The sequence below is a fragment of the Manis javanica genome, chromosome 6 (genome assembly GCF_040802235.1).
Source record: "Manis javanica isolate MJ-LG chromosome 6, MJ_LKY, whole genome shotgun sequence".
Classification (NCBI taxonomy): Eukaryota; Metazoa; Chordata; class Mammalia; order Pholidota; family Manidae; genus Manis; species Manis javanica.
Genome location: NC_133161.1, coordinates 19,363,902 through 19,383,383, shown reverse-complemented (window position 1 = coordinate 19,383,383; position 19,482 = coordinate 19,363,902). Strand labels below are relative to the sequence as shown.

Here is a 19,482-nt window from a genome sequence, read left to right as displayed (position 1 = left end):
ACTGGTTGCCATTTATGGCTCAACAGCAAAATATCTCCTTAGCTCAAATCTGTATCACTTGCGGGCAGGCCCAAGGTAGTAAAAAAACAGGAGACAATATCCTTCCCATGGGGAAAGTCCAATTCACAATAACCAAATGACGGCAGCTCATTCCTACCTTCTTCAGCTTGCCGCTTTTGGTGCCCACGAAGGCCAGAGAGTGGTTCTTATAGACGTAGGCGATGACAGAAGTCATGCGGTCTCTGTCCTCTGTGAAGACAGGAATGCCACGTACCATCTCGGACACGCCCAGGGGGGCGTTCATATCCAGGCCACAGAAATTATCATCAATGGTTAAGAGCTGAAAATTAAAAGGGACAAAAATTAGTCTGGGAGAGCATCAAAACAATTGGCAGAGGTCTTGATTCAGGGAACCACTGAACTAGAAGAATCCTTAGAGATGGCTCATCCGATGTAAATCCATCCCTTTTTGCATAAAACACTCAGCTCCAGAGAAACTAGGTGACCTGTCAATAGTCAACCTAAATAGGTTGCAGGACCCTGGCAAAAAAGCAGATCCCTAGAGTCAGTCATTCACTCCATATCCATGGTCTCTCTCCTACCCTGCCAGGCACCATCTCAGTGGCTTAGGTTGCCCACCATCACCTTTACACTGGAAAGCACCAGGCCGGCATCCATGAACAGGGGCTCCAGTGATTCTGTGCAGGAATAAGAGGAGTGTGGCCTCCACATCTACACTTACTGCTGAACAGACACACAGAGGCAGACGTAAGAGTGTAGAACAGAGAACTAGAAATATTAATACATGAATGACAATATGGCAGAGGCATATACAGAGAGTCGGCCACAGAGAAGAGGAATGAAAGCAGTGGAAGGTTCAGGAATAAACTCAACAAGCCACAGTGGCACCTCACAATGTCCTGTGTCAGGTTCCCTGCTCCTTTCACAGCATGGTGAAGACAGTCCTGGCCTTGTCAGACCTACACCAGCATTTGCCTAAGTGCTGTCCATGGCAGACGTCCCTGCAGCACAGTTTGGGACCGAGGAAATCAGGAATGAGGACCCCTTATGACCAGAAGGCAGCAACATGCAAGGCCACAAGGATGCCCAGGCAACCCCACCTCCACCCTGCCCCAAGGGGACTCCTTGGACAAAAAAATTCAGGGAAATATACTAAAACATAGTACATTTAAATACCATGAAAGAGACACATAATGATTAGTAACAGGAAAGGAATGAAAAGTCTTTTTAAGAAGAAATATGCCTGCCATTCTCTCAGCCTTTCCCAAAAGTTTTATTCCCTAACCATCTTTGGCTGAAACATCTATTAGCAGGCGTTAAAGAGAATATTCCCTGGATATGCTGTGGGATACACTGACACAACTACTGCTCCTGACTCCAGGATAAGTTCAGGAGTCAGGGAACCAGCAAGAAAAGCCTTCAGCCCATTCCCGCACAGTGTTTTGGATAAATCCCTTTTTCATTCCAGGCTTCCAGATCCCCATGTATGCAGAGGCTACCACAGCTGGCTTCTGTCCTGCTGGGGAGTGGCAAGGACCTTGACAATGGCTGATAGGGAGCCCCCAGGAACCCCGCCCCCCCACCCCCACCCCACACAGTCTGGTTTGGCACAGACTTTTCTGAGGCTCTAAGAACCTACACTGGATTTCCCCCTTTCTCAGAAAAACTGTGTGGCCTTAGAAGAGTTATTCCAGCTTCCTGTGCTTTTATTTTCCACTCTATAAAGATGAAGGAAACAACTCCTGCTTTTTGATGGGCTTCCATAAAGCCTATAGAGCTCAGGCCTGTAAATGTCTTTGGACTTTTCAGAGAAAAGAGTGAAATAAAATACAAGGTGTCACTTCTTCAAAGGCTCCAATCCAGCCAAAAGAAAAGGCATCTGGAGAACCAGCAAACAAGCTCATGCCAGCAGAGCTGTAAGTGGCCAATTCTGAGCTCTCCAGGGACTGGGGGAGCCCCTAAGCTCCTCCCACAAGTAGGAGACGGGGAGCAGGTGCTGTTCATCTCGGGAAAGACAATGTGCTGAGCATCGGAAACCTCTCTCCTCCTGGTTATCATGGTGGGGATAGGCCTGGCAGGGAGGTGCAGAGCACCGGCAGGCCTAGGCAGGCCATGTGCAGAGCAGATGTCTGCACCCCGCCTCTGAGTGCCTCTGTCCTCTCTTGCGTGGTCTGGGCTATTGCACCACACACAGCATCTACCTCCTCCCCACCAGAAAACAACCATAGGAGTCAAAGTTGGGAGGGAACTTGAAAGGTCTCATCTAATCTTTATGGTTCTTTCCTAAAATGAGGAAACGGGGGAGAAGACATGTGGTGGATGGTGAAAGGGATGATGTTCTCTTCCCACTGGGCATTGCCCCGGTGCCCTCCCAGGCGTTCTGAGGGCGGCCTAGGGCACGCCGGAACTCCTCATGGCCTTGTGTGTTAGTGCCTTGTTCACAAGGGGTTCTCGTCCCCAGTTTCCTGAGCCCTAAACTGTGTCGCAGAGACCTCTCCCATTAGCAGTACCTTGCTCGTGGTGACTTAATTTCCGAGTAGATGTTGTCATCGGAAGGAAGCGAGGACAGCTCAGCCTGGCAGTCAAGGCTCCGCCATCCGCAGCCAGTGACAGCTCCCTGTGAGGTCCTGTCAGGAGTAGGGTTTGGTCTCCTCCCTGTACTGACAGTCACCCCCCACACTGCCTACCTCATGGGGTTGTCCTCAGGCTCAATGAGGCAGAGGCTGTACCGGGGCTCCTCCCACAGGGGTGGGATCCTCGGACAGCGACGCTGTCTCCCTCGGCTCGCCCGTGCCTTGGTGCTGTCCTCTGAATGGGCCCCAGGTGATGAAGGTGTGTAGCCAGGCCTTTGACCAGGTGCAGCCCAGTCTGCACAGATGCTGAGGGCCCCCAGCTGTGGCACAAGGGGCCCTTACTCTTGTTTCCACAAAGCTGGGCCATGGGGGAGGGATTTTTAACCTTAGAGTAGTGGAAAAACACAGAACTCAGGTTCACGTGGCAGCTCAGCTGCTTCCCAACTGTACAATTTGACACAGGCTCCTCCTGTTTTCTGAGCCTCATGATCCTTGACAGGAAAGTAACAAGACAGGCCCATCAGGCGGGCTGGGCGAGGCGGCAGGTGTAAAGGCACCAGGTCAGCTGGAAAGCTCTTCATCGATGTAAGGTGATATTTCGTGTTAATTTTTTTTATGGCCTGAACAACCCTGCCAGAACAGGGATGGGCTGGCTGCAGGAAGCGGCCCTTGCATGCATCCTGACCAGACCATGGCTCCTTAAACATGCCACCCACTGGCTCTGAGCTGCAGACACAGGGTGGTCATAGCACTGGGGGTGGAGGAGGGACGGACCCCCCAGAGCCCGCAGACCCAGGGAGGCTGAGATGCAGGGAACAGATGCCAGGGCCGCGTGGGCTGGTCTGGGGAGGTGAACTGTTGAAAGCCTTCCACAGGTGGGGGCTTCCTGAGTACCCTGGGCAATGGGGAGAAGAGTGTCTGCTCTAGCCCTGGCAGAGCCCTCTCCCAGGCCCCATTACTAGCAAGATCAGAGGGGGCAGCCAGAGGAGCTGGGAATGGACTGGACTCTGCTGTATCAGGAGCCCAGCCCACTTCTCCCACCTTTCCACAAATATCCACGAATGAGCCACAGCCACTTTATCAGGCTTATTTATTAGCGAGTAATTTCATTCTTACAAAGGAAAGAAATAGGGTCTCTTGGTTGGGAGTATGTGTGCTGTCTATTTGGAAAACCCTATGAACAAACCTTGAAACCTTAGGCAGGGCCATACCCTCTGGGGTCCTTTCAACCCTCATCAGGAAGATACCAAATCTGCTTTCACAAATTTCCTTGGGGAATTCATTGCTTATAAATTAAGACAGGATTCCAGGGACCCTGAGCTCAAGGATGGGACCAGGTTTTATATAACTTTGTACTCTTAGGTCCTGGTTCACAGTAGGTTAAGAAATATGTGTTAAAAGAGTGAATTAATAAAACCCAGAGTTTCACAGTGGTTTACACTGTGGAAGTAGAGGCAGAAAACCTAGGTTTAAATCCAAGTCCCATGACTTCAGGCTCTGTGACCTTGGGCAAGTTGTTTAACCTCTCTGGGCCTCAGTTTATCATTGGTAGAATGGGGATAGTAACAACAGTATATACTTCCTAGTGCTGGGGGAAGGATTAAATGATTTAATACACGTAGAACACTATCTGAAACTCAGCAAGTGCTACAGGAACGTTAGCTCTTACTATTGTTGCTCATCCTTGGACAGGTCAGACAACTTGTGTGAGTCTCAGCATCTTTGCGGAAATTCATGGTATCTACTTCAGAGAGGTGCTGTCAAGATTAAAGGGGCTAACGTTGTCAAGATGAAAAAGCAAAGGTATCACTTCCTAAAGATCTATCAGTCCAATGAGGCAGAAGAATGGCCTAGGATACAGAAGATTTAGCACTTTGCATTAGAAATGCAAATATTTGGGTCCTGCCCCAGGTCCGCTGAATCAGATTATAGGGGAGGGACTTGGGGATCTGCAGCTTACACCCTCTCAGGTGACTGACTGTTCATCGTGTTTGGGGACCACTGGCCTTCATCTCTGGACATCCCCTCTGTGCTGAGGCTGCTGTACACCATGCCAGGAGAGAGCAGCCTGTGGCAAGCACAGCCGCTCTGGAGCAGGACCCACAGGATCTGGGGGCAGAGAGGCCCATGGCAGCCGCCCAGAGCGGGCGGAGGTGGCGTGGGGAGCTGGAGCTGACACTCCGAATTACAGTCTGATAGCTTCCGGCGCTTCCCTCGCGCACAGCGCAAAGGTTACTGTGCAATTACGTGTCGCTACATACAAATGACAGAGCAGTTACGGTTACTTTACCAATTACAGGGAAATTGCTCCCACTCTGTAGAGAGACTGGCGCTCTGAAAAGCTCCATCACCTCAGAAAGGGGATTTTAAATGCCGCCAATGCCCTTCCTCTAGCAGTCTCCCCAGGCTCTGGGGCAGGGCGGCAGGCACCTGAGGACCTCAGAAGCATCTACTGGTTTCTGGAAGGCCAAGGGCCGGGAACGGAGCAGACCTGGGAGACTGGGGGCATTTCCTCTGGCACCTTTGGCGTTGCCCCGAAGCCCCATGCCCTGGTGACACGCTCGCAGAACCACCGTCTTGCTGACACCTGCACCACTCCCTCGTGAAGGCCTCAGTGGTGAGGCAGTGCGGGGACCTGATCCCCAATCACCCCTCACCCCACTAGCAGGACCCTCAGCCTGGTCCTTCATGGCACCTCCCCTGCCAAGTGGAGCTGTTCTCACCCTACTCTCGGTTGCCCCACCTTTGCAGAAACCCTACACTGACTCCTTATTATGGGGAGGTCGAAACTACACCACAGCTCAGTGGTCCAAACACAGTGCTAATGAGGTAAAGGTCACCAGGTCCAGCCCCCTGTGGGCCAATTAGCTCAGCTCTGGGACACACTTACTTCCATAGCCACAGGCTGTCCCTCTTACCCAGGCATCCACTGTTTACAAATATCCCAAATTGATCCAAAAGAGACCAAGCAGATAAGCCAGCAGGGATGTGTTGAGGCAGCCGCCTCCTCCAAGCAGGGATGCAGCTGCCTCCTGTTCTGCACTGGCAGCAGCCAGCTCTGAGCCCACAGTGAGAAATAAGTCAGACCTGGTCTTCCTATGGCTCTGTGGGCATCTCCTGGTCCAGCAAAGAGAGGAATCCTTCCATCCAGAAGCAAATCAGCTCACCTACCCTTCCTGAATGTAAGGGTAGCATCCAGCCCCATCTAGAGGAGTCCTAAGCACCCCACACTCACCCCCAAAGCTGGGGGACCAGACAATTATCACAAGGGAAACAGCATCAGAGACTTGCCCAAGCTCCCCCACGATGAAGTCTTTAGTTGAGTCTTTTTCCATCAAATTTTTTGTTCTCTTAGGCTATTGGAACTCCTGTTTCCATTAGGGGAAACAGAGGCACTAAATGAAGACAACACTATGCAGTGTTCCTCACTTATTAATATGCTTAAAAATGTCTAGGAGGGACCTGCTAAACACAAAGCATGATGTGGGGACTGAACAATATAAAGAAGAAAACGTCTCATCTGTTTCCACCCTTTTCCTGGTCAGGGAGACAGACCTGGTCCAAGACCAGACAAGGCCATGCGTGTCCTGCTGCAGTCTGGTGCCCAGTGCTGGGGGAACAGAGGGGCTGACCACCAAGTGCCTGGGGAAACAGCAGGGCTCTGCAGGAGAGGCCATGTCTGGACTCAGCTCTGCGTGCTCCATCCAGTGCAGCATACAGCCACTCTTGTACATGTTGCACTATTTCAGAGAAGGACAGTCATGCAACATCTTCATATCCAACAGCCCCATTTTACAGAAGAGGAAATTGAGGCCTAGAGAGTGAAATGACCCAGCTGGTGACCTATTGCATGGAAGGGAAAATAGGTGTCAGCATCCAAAATTCCCAGTACAGAGGGAAATACTAGTTTTACATAGAGGCTTCCTCCTGAGTTGCTATAAGGTGGCCCCAAGGGAATCTCTTTCAGGATCAGGGGGTCTTACTCTCAGGATCAGAAACTGCTCAGGGAAACAGCTCATGCTGTCGCTTCTCCTGCCATCCAGGATAAGTGCTCTGCCCTTCCAGGATCTCTGAGCAACTAACTCCTCCCAAGGATGCCCTGGGAGTTATCAGAACAGGGCTTCCTCCTCTCCCGGGCTTATCTGTCCCAAGGCGAAGTGAGAGCTAAAGTTCTGAAAAGAAATACAAGTTCTGAGATAAAGAAGACGGAAGCCCATGAGGAGCCTGTTGATGTGGAAAAGATCTTTAGATTCTTCATGTGAAGCAGTCCTAAATTTCTTCCCATTAATCACACTACACTACACACACACACACACACACACACTCAGCACACTGACCATGGCAGACCTCTGCTGGAAATGGGGAATCAGTGAATTATGCAGGTGGGATTACTTTTTAAAGGGAGATATTGATCAGATAAGCTGTAATAGTTCATGACTAAATACAGACTCTGGTTGTAAAGCTCTGTAGCACTGCAAGATAATGATCACCCATTTATTGGGGGCCATATCTCAAATATGACCACTCCCCCTACAGTGCTAACAAATGTACTGGGGCTGCTGCCTGCCATGCATCTCCCCCTTGGTATGACTCTGTGCCCTCCCACGGCAGGGCAGGAGGTAAGCAGAGAATCCTCAGGGAGGTGGCAACACCTTGGGGAGGCTCTAGCAGGCTTAGGTTTACTCTCATCAGAAAGCCTCCATAAAATACTTCCATGTTCTTGAGTGCTTATTTCTGCAACAAAGAAAGAAATCCACAAGACTACTATACAGCCATCCAGTTACTTTGCTCTTCTGCATACAATGTCCTTTCTCTTTGATGAGTCCTAACCCTTCCCCAAAAGTCTGCTGGTGGCCCTCACTGGCCCTACGCGCTGACCTCTCTCGAGAGGCAGGGAAAAACTCCATCAGGTGAAGCTTGGCCCTCACACCCTGGTCCTGAGCACTAACATCAGAAAAGGCATTCCCATGTGGGAATCAAGCCTCCTCCGCCACTTCGTTACTAATGCATTATCTAGAATGATTCTGTATTGTGTCTTTTTCAATGAGATTATAGAGGAAATGAATGTGTACGGAAAGAGAGAGGGGAAGCCAGCAAACCGCAGCCACAATAACCTCCTTACAAACACATTATGGAAGGGGTTTCATGAAAAGTGTCTCAGGGCTGGAAAAACAAGCCAACAAATTGCTCCAAGGTTCCCAAGAGTCAAGCGCCCTGTCTCTAAGCATCTTAAAAAGGTGGGCACCAAAACACAGGGTAAAAACTCGTTGTGTTTTAAGAGCTCTGTCTGTGTGTGTCAGTAGGTGTGTGGCTTCTGATGCAAACATCCATTGAATTAATGCCCTTAACTACCTATGGACCAATGGAAGTGATCTGCTTAAAGGGACACTTATTTGTATACTCATTTTAATACTTCTTTGTGTTTTGAGACTATCTGTGGCCTAATCTCACCAGATATGGAAGAAGTCTCTCACTCTTCATAACAAGCTATCCTTCTAAATAGGAAACTAATGCCCCTACTGCAGGCTGTTTTCTTAGGAGAGGGGCATTAAACCAGGCATGCCCTCTGCAGGCCTGGCTGTAACTAACAGCAAACCATAGCAAAGCACACCTCTCAGAAGGTGCTGAGCATAGTGGGCAAAAAGCAGCTTCAACTCAGGAGCCTGGGAGTTGAACCCATGACCTTCTCCTCATTAGTTTGGCTGCTGAAAGCCCTGGATTCCTCCCTCTGAGGAGCAGAGAGGGCCATGACAACATGACCACAGCTGTGGGTTAGCTGAACAAGAGATCGGGACCCAAACTCCATTGGCCCTGTTGGGCAGATGGCCACCATGCTGTGGTTAGTCCAGAAGCCAAAGCTGAACCCATGGGAAACACCAGGCAAGGCTTCTTGGTGCTGGGAATGTTACCAAGCAAAACCCGCATGGGTGCTGGCCCTTTCCTTTCCTACCTTAGCTTCACAGGTCCCCTATGGCTACCTCAAGGGCAAAGAAATCCCACACAGCCCATCAACCCCACATTCCTGCTCCCCTCCCAGTCTGCTGCAGACAGCCTCGGCTGCCACCACAACTGTAACTGGAGGGGGCATGCCGCAGTGATTAAGTTTGTGTGTTTTCTGGCAGGCGCTGGGAAGCAGAGGCCCTAGTCTTCAGGCTGAATTATGGGGTAGGTCATTCCCTTGTTAGTGTGAATAAATTTTATTAGCCCCACTCTGTTGCCGTGCATCTTCCCCTCTTGCTCCTCAGGCCTGTGTGAGAGTCTGGATAATGTCGCCTGCATGCAGGATAAATCAGCCAAACAAATCCCATTATATTTTGGAACCCTGACAGAGATGCAATAATGACACCGAGACAGAGGAAAGATGTGGGCTTTCTTCTCTCCTGCTGATCCTGTGTCATGTACGTGGACAGCATGTGGGGCCTAATCCACTAGGAAAAAATGTGAATTGAGAGGCCGCATGGAGAACTCTCTTAGTTGTCCTGTTTTCTTCTCGCCACTAACTTCGTTAATGAAAAGAAGCAAGCGCCATGTGCCGATGTGTAGTCATTCCCTTCTGCCTTGCAAAAACTAAGGGGCACTTGAAGGTAACAGCAGGAAGGGGCTGGCTCGACATATAGCCTCTCCTTCAAATGCCTTAATTTAGCATTTGTAACAAGTGCTAGTGGAAAGAAGGCAAACAGGGCACATTGCCAGCTTGGGGCATTGAACGTAACATCGGAGTTAGGAACAGCCCAAATCTCTCAAAATCAGATACTGGTGAAGAGAAAAATAAGTATGAAATCATTACCAAGTCCCTTCCTGTCCCATCTGGTGGTTATTATAATCGAAGGAGAACACATAGGGCGGTGCTGTGAAGATGTGTGAGTGCCTTACAATTACAAGGTCCTTGGTGTCTATCATTATTTATTAATGTGTATGTATTTCTCTTAGTCTCAATACACTTTATTATAGGGATATTCTTTTATCACCTGCTTCTTGAAGATGAAATGTAGAATTCAAAGAGGAAGGACAATTGCTCACAGGCCCAGTGTCAGATCCTGAGCTGGAAATGGCTGAGACCCAAAGGTCAAAACTCTCAGGCCAGTATCCTGGCCAAGACGCCACCCTGTGAGGATGATGGGAACTGAAGGGGAGGCCCCGACACGCAGACCTGGACTGTTAAGCTGGCCGGTCTGTGAGCTGAGTGAATGAGAGACTCGGCAGCCAATTTGGCTGGGACACTGCGCACTGTCTGGGCTATGTGTGTGTGTGTGTGCATGTGAGAACTCTCTCTGTATTAGCTGCTTCATGTAGTGTGTGGATATGAGGGAGAATAGATTAAGAAAGGGGAGGACAGAGGGCACCTAAGAGATGATGGTGCACAGAGTGTGAGCGTAAGTGAGATGGTGAAACACAGCAGAGAGAACAATAGATAAACAGAAATGAGAAGGGAAATAGGCCACATGAGAAGGCGAGTAAGACCTCCAGCTCTGAGGGAACATGCATGCACACATAGGGTCCTTCAGGTGTGCACGCTCTCTGCTGGTTCATGAAGAGATGTCTCGGCATAAGGCCATAGCACTGCATGGCCCCACACTCCAACCAGTCACTCCATAATCCTGGTACTGAGGTCATTGCAGCCATGTTAAAATTCCACATATGTGGTTTCTGGCTGACCTGATGGGCTCCAGCGTGGCATTCTGGGAAGACCCATCCAGCTTAGGAGGCCAACCTCAAGCCCCTTCCTCTCACCATGACCAGCATGCCACCCAGGGCTCGGCCACCATCCTGCACTGCAAAGTATACTTAGCTAAGATGCTTAGTTTCATTGCAAACCAAAAGGGGCCAAAGAGAGGGAGGTGAGTGGCTTTTCACCTGGTTACCTGAACAGAAGCCATTTCAAGAGGAAACGGGGAAGACTCGATTCTATAAAGATTGTGGTTGTGACATGGTGGCCCCCAAAGGCTGAACCAAAATTCCAGAGTACAGGCTCAGTAGGTTCGTGGGTGAGTGCTTGGGCCAACGTGAGATGGGTTGACGTGGTATGTGGTGAGCATGTTCAGTGGGCCGTGGTGGTGGTGGTGTGTGTGTGTGTGTGTGTGTGTGTGTGTGTAGGGGGTAATGCAGTGAGTTGAGGGAGGAGGGGTGAGGCAGGCGTGATGAGGGGCTCCTGATCTGAGAGCACTGCGGCTGAGCAGAGAGAGAAAAGCTTGCCCAGCACCATAAACAACAGGATACACCCCATCTCGTCAGAGCTGCACGGCACTTCCTGCTACAGGGAAAAGCAAACACGGCAGCAGACGGGCAGAAATGGCTCCTGGAGCCTGGGGGGCTGCCTGGCCATTCCGGATGCTCACTCTCGTGGAGTTTCAGGATCCCAGGCGCCAGGCGAACCTGAGTGCCCGTCCAGTCTGGGTCGGGAGGTCAGCCTGATCCAGGGGCTGACCCTGTCTCCTCCCAGGGCTGCCGTGCCTGCAAAGCCCATGGCTATCAGAATCAAAGGGACAGCACAAACGAGTGGGGTTCTCCTTTCCCCTTCCTCCCCATCCAAAACAAGGTGAAGTTTGGGGTTGAAAGTAAAAAGCTCAGTCCCTTGTGCCTCTGTGAACCTGTGGGACTGGGCAGGGCTGGAGGGTAAGCTGCAAAGTCAGACCGATGTCCGTTCTGGCCATGGTTCTCAACCAGGGGCTTCTGGGAAGGAGAGGCGTTTCTAGCTCTTACAGTAACTGGGGAGTCCCACGGGCAGTTGTGCTGTATGGCCCAGGATTGTAAATGCCCCGCACACCCAGACAGTCCCCGCACCGTGAACTGTCCCACCCAGGTGCCACTGTACACCTCTGAGAAGCACCCACAGGAAAGCTCCAGGCTGAGAATTAGGGTGCTTGGTAAGTTCCGGGCCACCAATTACATGACCTTGAGTGAAGTACTGTACTTGACTTTTCTGTTCCTCCATTTCCTCAACTGGAGAGGATGCCTGCCTTTCTATTATCTCACAATACTGTTGAGAAAAGAGAAACAGGTACCGGTCCCCTTTGTAAACTGACCAGAACAATATGAACCCCAGCAATAGCTCATCAGGTGCTTGGAGGCCACGGCTCTCGCTCCTAGCACTGGGACTTGACCAGGGGGAGCAGTGATTCTGGATAGCAGCTTCTGCCCCGAGGACCTACATTTTCAATTGGAAGGTCACTCTCAGCTTAAGTCTTGAGCAGAAAATGCAGAAGCTGATCTCTACCCCATCCACCCTCCGCAGCACCAAGCTGCTACTGTCTGACTCCTGAGCCCACTTTGCAATTGGTTCCAAACCCGTCCAGTCTGGGTCGGGAGGTCAGCCTGATCCAGGGGCTGACCCTGTCTCCTCCCAGGGCTGCCGTGCCTGCAAAGCCCATGGCTATCAGAATCAAAGGGACAGCACAAACGAGTGGGGTTCTCCTTTCCCCTTCCTCCCCATCCAAAACATTTAAGTGGTGTGAGTGACCATCACTCCCATGGCCATGGCCACTGTTCCCCTCACACAGGCTGTCATGACCTGCTTGGGTGCATCTCTGTCCTGGACTTGTGGGTTCCTGGAGACTGATGTCATCCTTTGATTCCCGGGCATCCACTGGGTATGAATACATTGCCAAGGGCCTAATAAAGTGTTTCATCCATTCATCCAGAAGCAGAAGGGCTAGTGTTCCCAGAAGGCAGAGGAAGGTTGAGGAGGTAGAGACAGACATGCCTGGGGAACACTGGGATGCCAGGCCTCTTGGTCCATGTGGAACACAAGAGACTTGACTCACAACAGCATGCTCTCCAGCCTGGGTGCCCCAGTCCAGGTAGGGAGCAAAGTGCTGGGAGCCGTCACCCTGGCCTACCCAGGGCCAGAGCACACGACAGAAGCCAAGCTCCTCATCCCAATTGTTATATGATCTACAGACAGAAGGTTTCAGAAGCCTGGATGGCAGCCTTCAAGGGACCAAAGAAGAGACCATCCCAGTGCTGAGCAGCAGAAACAGAAATTACATCATTATCATCAACACACCTAGATGCTCATCAGCAAAGGGCCTCAGATTGGTCTTCAGTTCCCTGAATATCAAGACAAACTGGGACCCCTAGCTGATCCCTCTAGGACCCTCCTTCTGCCCATGCCCATCAGGTCCTTAGGGCAATTTTCAGATGCTAGCCCATTTTTTCTTAGATACCACCTTCCATTCAGGTTGGGTAAAACACAGGAAAAGAATGGCCCAAAAGGCAAAGGTAGATGCAGCTTCCATGCCCCCCAAGCACTGGAAGACACCCAGGCTGCTTCCCCAACCTCTCCACCCAACACCCACTCAGGGATTTGTGTTTGCGACATGCATTTACATTTGCAGTGACACATTCCCATGAGGAGGCCACTCACTCCTGGCTGGCCAGTACTTATCTCTGATGTGGGCTTGGCCAGCCTCCTTGACTCACCTGCAATATAAACAACAAGGAGCTCTCTGGGGGCCCACAGTCCGAGGTTCCAGCCCCATAGTCCAATGCTGCTCCCTCTGCGGCGTCACCAGACTGTGGCCCACCACGTGGCTCCCTGGATACCCCGAGGCATGGCAGGCCGAGTGCACACAGGTGTTCTCTTCCCACCCCACCCGCCTTCCCTGGACAAGGCTGCTGAGACCCAGTGATGGGGCCAGGGGCCCAGGGCTTATGCTGCTCCCAGCTCTGAGCTCTGGAGGCATGATTCACGGAAGGAATGTGAGTCCCAAGAAATGGAGAAGAGTCTGAAGAGTACCACAGGACAAGCGTTCTAGCTTAGGGACGATAAAAATGAGTCACTGGGTGAAAGGTTCAAACCTCCAATTATAAAATCTGGGATTGTAATGTGCCACACGGTGGCTGCAGTTAATCTACTCTGTTGTATTTTGGAAGTTGCTGTGAGAGTAGGTCTTAAAAGTACGCATCACAAGAACAAAACTGTTAATTATATGTGGTTACCTAGACTTACTGGAGTGCTCATTTCACAATATATATAAGTATCAAATCATTGTTAAACACCTGAAACTAATACAATGGTGTATGTCAGCTATATCTCAATTTGATAAATGAACCGCTAATCACACCCCCTTTCCAAGTTCTTGGAGTTGTAACTATGCTAAAAACCACAGGAAACCCTTACCCTACAAAACACAAGTCCTGAAAGTCAGTCTCCTTGACCTTACACGTCCCTCCTCCATTTTCCTACAGCTGGAATGCCATGGGACAGAGGCCATCTGAGATTTAGTTCCATTTTCTAGGTCTCAAGACAATCTTGGACCCAGAGGCAAAAGAAAATGCTGGAGTTCATGTTGTCCATCCCTGACTCAAGGCAGGAAGGGGAAAAGGAAAGGAACCCAACAGCTACATGAGTGGGTGGAGGAAAAGCTGGATTTACAGACAGTGTGCCCACAAAGGCTCATGAGTGGGCTCAGGCGCCTGGCCTGGCTGGTGGCAGTGACACATGGGCTCTCCGCCGAGGCCAAATGAACCGTAGCCGAGCACTGGAGCAAAGTAACTGGAGTCCCGGCCGAATCAAAGGAAACTGACACGGTGCCTTAAAAGCCGATGTGGCCTTTCAGACCGGCTGGGGGAGACAGCCCCGGCCCTGTGCGGAGTTTCTGGCCTCTTCCCTTCTGCTCTCAGTCCTGAACTTGCCTCTAACTTGAAAGAGCTAATTAAAGCCAAATAAAAATCAAATGCTTGTTATCTGGCTCCATTCCTCCCCATCCTGGCATCAGCCTGTCTTCCAAAGCTGTTTGCCCTCTGTTCTCTCCAAGGCCACCACGCAGTGTGAGGGCCTGCTGCCGTCCCTGATGAACTTTGCTCTGTGTATCATGGCAGGGAGCAAGTGGGGGACAAATGCCTGCCCACGGGCAGCCAGGCTGATCTCGGCAGCTGGTTTTACTCCCAAAAGCATTGCCCGAAAAGACAGGGTTTGATCAAGTTTTCTACAAAGGAGTGTCCACCAAAAAAATAATAAAAGCCACCACCACTCTGATCTCAAAAGAACCAGTGTTTAGCAAGTGTACAGCATAAACTTGCCATTTTCTGACACAGGGTGCCCGTGTGCATGCTTGTGAGGGTACCATCGCATATGTGTACACAGGGGTGTGTAGGGGAGGGTGTGTGTGCAAATGTGGCGATGAAGGCGAGGAGGGTTCTCAAGTGCTATCTCTGCCACTCACTCACAAGATATGTGACCTTGGGCGATCCATTCACCTTGCTGGGCCTCAGAGTGAAGGTCTAGACCAGAGGGTCTCCAGGGGACATCCCCTGGTACATGCTGGGTGGCGTGGGTCCCAGTGCCCACTGAGATCTGCTTGGCAAGTAGCGCTACTTCATGAAGGGAAACTAACACCTTGTAAGTCAATCAAAGATTAGGAGTCAGGAATCACATCTGTGCCAATGCATTCTTCTACCTGGTGTGTGAATTTTTTTCCTCTCTCTACATTAAGATTACAAGATAGCTTTTTCTCAAACTAGGTTCATAATTCTTTTAATGGACAATTAAAAAGAAAAGGAGGAAAGGAGAATGATCCAGGACATAGAAGATGTGAACAGCTAAGCCCCCCAAGAATAATTGAGAGGAAAAAAAACTGGACCATTTTAAAAATGAACAGAAATCAAGTCATAGGAAAGCAGATGCTCTTCCCGTGGGGTCACAAGTGAGTCAGGCTGGGAAGGCAGGAGGCTGTGTCACCTGTTGCACCTGAAGTCACCCAGCAGGGCAGCAGCTGAGGTCCGGTATGTCCCTCAGGCTCCACTGGTCCCTGGAGGGCCTCCTAACCGACCCATCACTCTCCCTCCCTCTGGTCTCCTTCAGTATTCCGGTCACCCAGTGCTGTTCCTGGCTGCTGCCCAGCTGGGAGGTGGCTTTGTCGTGGCACTGAGCACACAAAAAACACCTCATCAATACACTCCCTTAAGCAAGCTCTGCTTGCCCCTCTATGTGCCCTGGACTCTCACCCTATTTCTTCTGTTCTCATTTTGCCATTTCCTAAAGGTACACAAGGGGCTAAAAAACATAAATCTCCTGAAGTTCTAGATCTATCCCAAATGTGGAATGGTTGGCTCCATTATCCCAGAAATGGTTCTTTTCTAAGGCCCCTTCACTCCCCTAAGTAGTTTTATCTACTAGGAGTGATTCGCAGACCTTGTAGGAAGAAGCAGGATGCAGCATGTGACGATCTAGCCGTCAGCAATGCCTGGTGCTTATGGCACCTACGCACCCCAATTTCCGCCTATTCCTAGCACTCCCTCCTGTAACCAGTGAGCCAATATGGAATAGAGAAAAGTGCCCTGATAGGAACTCTGTGTGTTAGCTCCAGCTCTGACCCAGTGTCATAGTGACAGCATGCTCTGCTGGTGATGATCTGAGTCCAGTGAAATCAGATATCCTTGAAATGGGACAGGTGATTCACACCCCACAGAGGCCTCAGGCTGGGGTCCTCCCTCCACACCATGCCCACAGGCCCTCCCCGACTCACCGCGCTGCTGCAGGGAATGTCCTTCACCTTGAGCCAGGCCAGGTCCAGTGTGCCCTCGCCCCGGTAGCAGGACTGCAGACGCTCCTTAATGCGGTCATTGATCTGCTTCAAGATGAAGATGCACAGGGCCGACTCATCCAGGGATTTCATTTTCCGCTTCTGGCCCTTGGAGAAGACGGTGAAGAGGAGGTCGTCCTCAGGACGTACTCCGAGGGTCCGGGCGAGCACGGCCCCAGCCTTGGACAGGTAAGCAGCCTGCAGCAAGCGGTACTCCACCCCGCTGCGCTCACAGCCAATGGGCACCTCCACATAGGAATTGAAGGCAGTGTCCTCCTTGCAAAGCCTCACGAGCTTGGACGTATAAACCTGTTCCTTTGTAGTGGAGCCTGGGGGTGACACCATCTCAGGCTGGAGGGTCAAAAAGTAAACAAAGTTGCCACTGCTGAAGCCATAGACATAGTAGATGTCAAAGTCAGGGATGACAGTGAAGGTATCTGAAGGGATCTTAATCATCGAGGCCACAAACTCATCATGGAAGACATAAGCGAACATGCCGTCTGCCTCTGAGTTCTTAGTCAGCTTCCGGCTCGAGATGGTAGGGAAATACTCCGGCTTCCCGTCCACTGCCGTGGCAATGAAGAGCTTGTCGTCCAGGTTGCTGTAGGAGACGATCACTCCAAAGACCGAGCCACTCTCGTTGACCCCCGACAGGTAGTGTTCCTTCTTGTGAAAGGGCTCCCCGAGCTTGAAGAGGTCCTCCAACCTCAAGAGCTTGCAGATACCCTGGTAGAGGCTCCCACAGGCAATCAGCCTGTTCTCCTTATAGTCGATCAGGAGCATCTTGTTGACATTGTTGGTGGTGGTAAGGGGCTCATGGCATGTCTGGACGATGCGGGGTGGGTAGCACTTGGGGTTGTCCTCATCTGGCCCTGTCTGGTGGGTCACCAAGACCTTCAGGTCACTGGAGAGCTTATAGATCCGGTTGACGGCCCCCAGGTAAATGTGCCCGGTCCTTTCATCCACCACCAGGTGGTTGAAGCCCTCGGCAGGCTCTCCACGGAATGTGACAAAAGACCGCTTCTGGGATAGCGGGGGCGGCTGTCGGGGGAGCAGAGTGGAGGAGCCCATCCCTACCATCAGGAGATGGGAGAGCAGACAAGTCCAGTTCCAAGGCATGGCTTTCATTTCAGAGATGGGTCCTCACGGCACAGTAGTACTCGGCACAGGGGTCTCCTCAGAGGCCCAGGACTCAGGAGTGAGGGCTCCCTGTGGGAAGAGGAAACATGTGACACTGGACACCAGAGGAGCGGTTTAGCCTCACCCCATATCTTATCTGGCCGAACCCTCAAAGCATTCCGCACCTTCTAGAACAGAATTTCCCTGGGAAAGCTGGAGGCCAAGGGACGCTGCCCCCATGGGTGTGTGGGACAGCCAGAGCTGGGTGGCAGCCGGGGATGGAGAGTACTTCAGCACTGATAATAGCAACAACAGTAGTGATGGTAACAATGAGGACAGTGACAATAATGACGATGATGATGAGCAGCCATTGCCTGCCGAATGCCTGACTCTGTGTCAGTCACTGTCCAGCACCTTCCAGAGACTGTCTCATTTCACCTGAGAAACCTTTCAGTGTTGGGTATCCTCACCATCCCTCAGGTCCACTCCCTGCCCTTCTCAGCACTCAGGAGGCTGACCTGTGTGGACCATACCTTCGGGCCTCATCAGGTGCTGCCAGTGGGAGCATCTGCAGAGGGCTGGTGGGAGGGGGAGAGGATGGGGGAGCAGAGGTGTGCTGCCTGCACTGGCTGCCACACCCACCCACAGGTCGCAGGGCTCCCGGCAGGCCTCTCCACGCTGCCTCTCTATGTCCAGGCTCCATGTGCCACCTCCTGCCCACCCCCACGTGGTTCTAGACAAGGTTATGGGACCTCACTGTTCCTATCCCCCAATACCACCCTGCCTCCTAAGGAGCCACACCTTTGTGAAGACCTCTTTGATTAATCTTTGCACAAATGACCTAATTTGGATGTGCTGTTTCCTGCTGGGACCCTGACTCGCAGACCTCCAAAGTAAGTAGTATCACTATCGTCACTTTACAGCTTAGGGAAGTTATGTAACTTGCACAGCTAAAAGCTCTAGAGGTGGAATCACACCCAGACCATGCAAGCCCGTAGCAGGTTCTCATTCTTAGCTGCTAAACCAGCTTACCTGGGGCTGGCACAGGTGGTTATATACACAGTTACTGTTTATATGCAGCTGAGGATTTTAAACAGCTCCTTCTTGGGGGCTACGGATGGCAGCTCTGGCCCCAAGACTGCACCAACTACAGGAGAAGCTTCTCCTTGTGCCTCCCATTGCTGGACAGGGCACGAGGCCAAATTAAAAACCCATGCCCTGGATCCCTTCACACCATGGTAGCAAACAGGTCCTCTGGGTACACTGCCCAGCTCTGAGCTCTGCTGTCATTTTAATGAGGCAGATCTTGGCTGCCTCCCATAGTGGGACCTCCTCTGAGAGGTTTTCATTAAAGGGAGAAAACAAATGCTTTAAAAAGTGGTCAAGTAAGTAAATAAATAAATAACTCCTCGTGGATCAAATAGCTTTCCATCCTAATGACCTCATTCATTTCTATTCAAGATGTTTTCTGTGTGTGTTTCCAGAGGACAGCTGTGTATTTCTTCCAGTTTGGGCGAAATTAGGGAAGGAATGTCCTACGTTGTATTTGAGGGCCTCGCGCGGCTCTGTGGAATTTCTCTCATTCACCCGAAATGCCTCAAAAATGGGGTGATGGGAAGAAGTAGACCACTGAGCAACAGGAAAGCCCCTAGCAGGGAGAGTGCAAGGTTAGATGGAAACCAGGAGGAGAAAGAGGAAAACAGACTTGACATCAAATCCCAGTGAAACCACAGGTCTTCTCAAGTAAACGTCAGAGGGGGAAGACTCAGCAGATGGTGCTCCCTACAACTAACAACACTCCTGCAAGTCAAGGGCCACCATTCATTCCCCCACATGGCACACGTTTGCTCAGGGCACACAGAAGATGTGCGAGATGCCATGGGATCCGGGGACAGCTGAGGCTGGATCGGGCCCTCTGAGGACTTGGACTCCGGTCAGGCAGACGCCACCCAAAGCTAAATTACTCAGGTGGCGAAAAGTGCTGTGAGGGAGGACGGAGGGAGAGATGAGCTCGAGTGAGGAGCAAAGCGAAGGCTGGGGGGGCCTCGGCGAGGGGGCAGCCTCCGGGCCGAGCCAGGAACCTGGTGAGCCCATCAGACCAGAAGGGAAGGGCCCCCTGGGGAGGGACCAGCCTAGAAAAGTGAGGGCATGTCAAACAGCAATACACCAGGAGTCTCCTGAGCACATGGTTCATGAGAGTTGGTAGAAGGCAGGGCAGGGAAGAGAGGCCATAAGCCTCGCCACGG

At 51.3% G+C, this 19,482-nt stretch overlaps 1 protein-coding gene across 2 annotated transcripts in view; it reads right to left on the bottom strand.

Annotated features, from left to right (window-relative positions):
* The window catches only part of PLXNA4 (plexin A4), a 432,372-nt gene that overhangs the window by 344,933 nt on the left and 67,957 nt on the right, over window positions 1-19,482 (bottom strand). For both annotated transcript variants that reach the window (XM_073238449.1, XM_073238450.1), the window contains exons 2-3: window positions 16,061-17,326; window positions 158-340 (exon numbers count right to left, since the gene is read on the bottom strand). In XM_073238449.1, coding sequence (XP_073094550.1) covers window positions 158-340; window positions 16,061-17,245 — 1,368 coding nt within the window. In that variant the 5' untranslated portion in view covers window positions 17,246-17,326. The remainder of the gene's footprint in view (window positions 1-157; window positions 341-16,060; window positions 17,327-19,482) is intronic.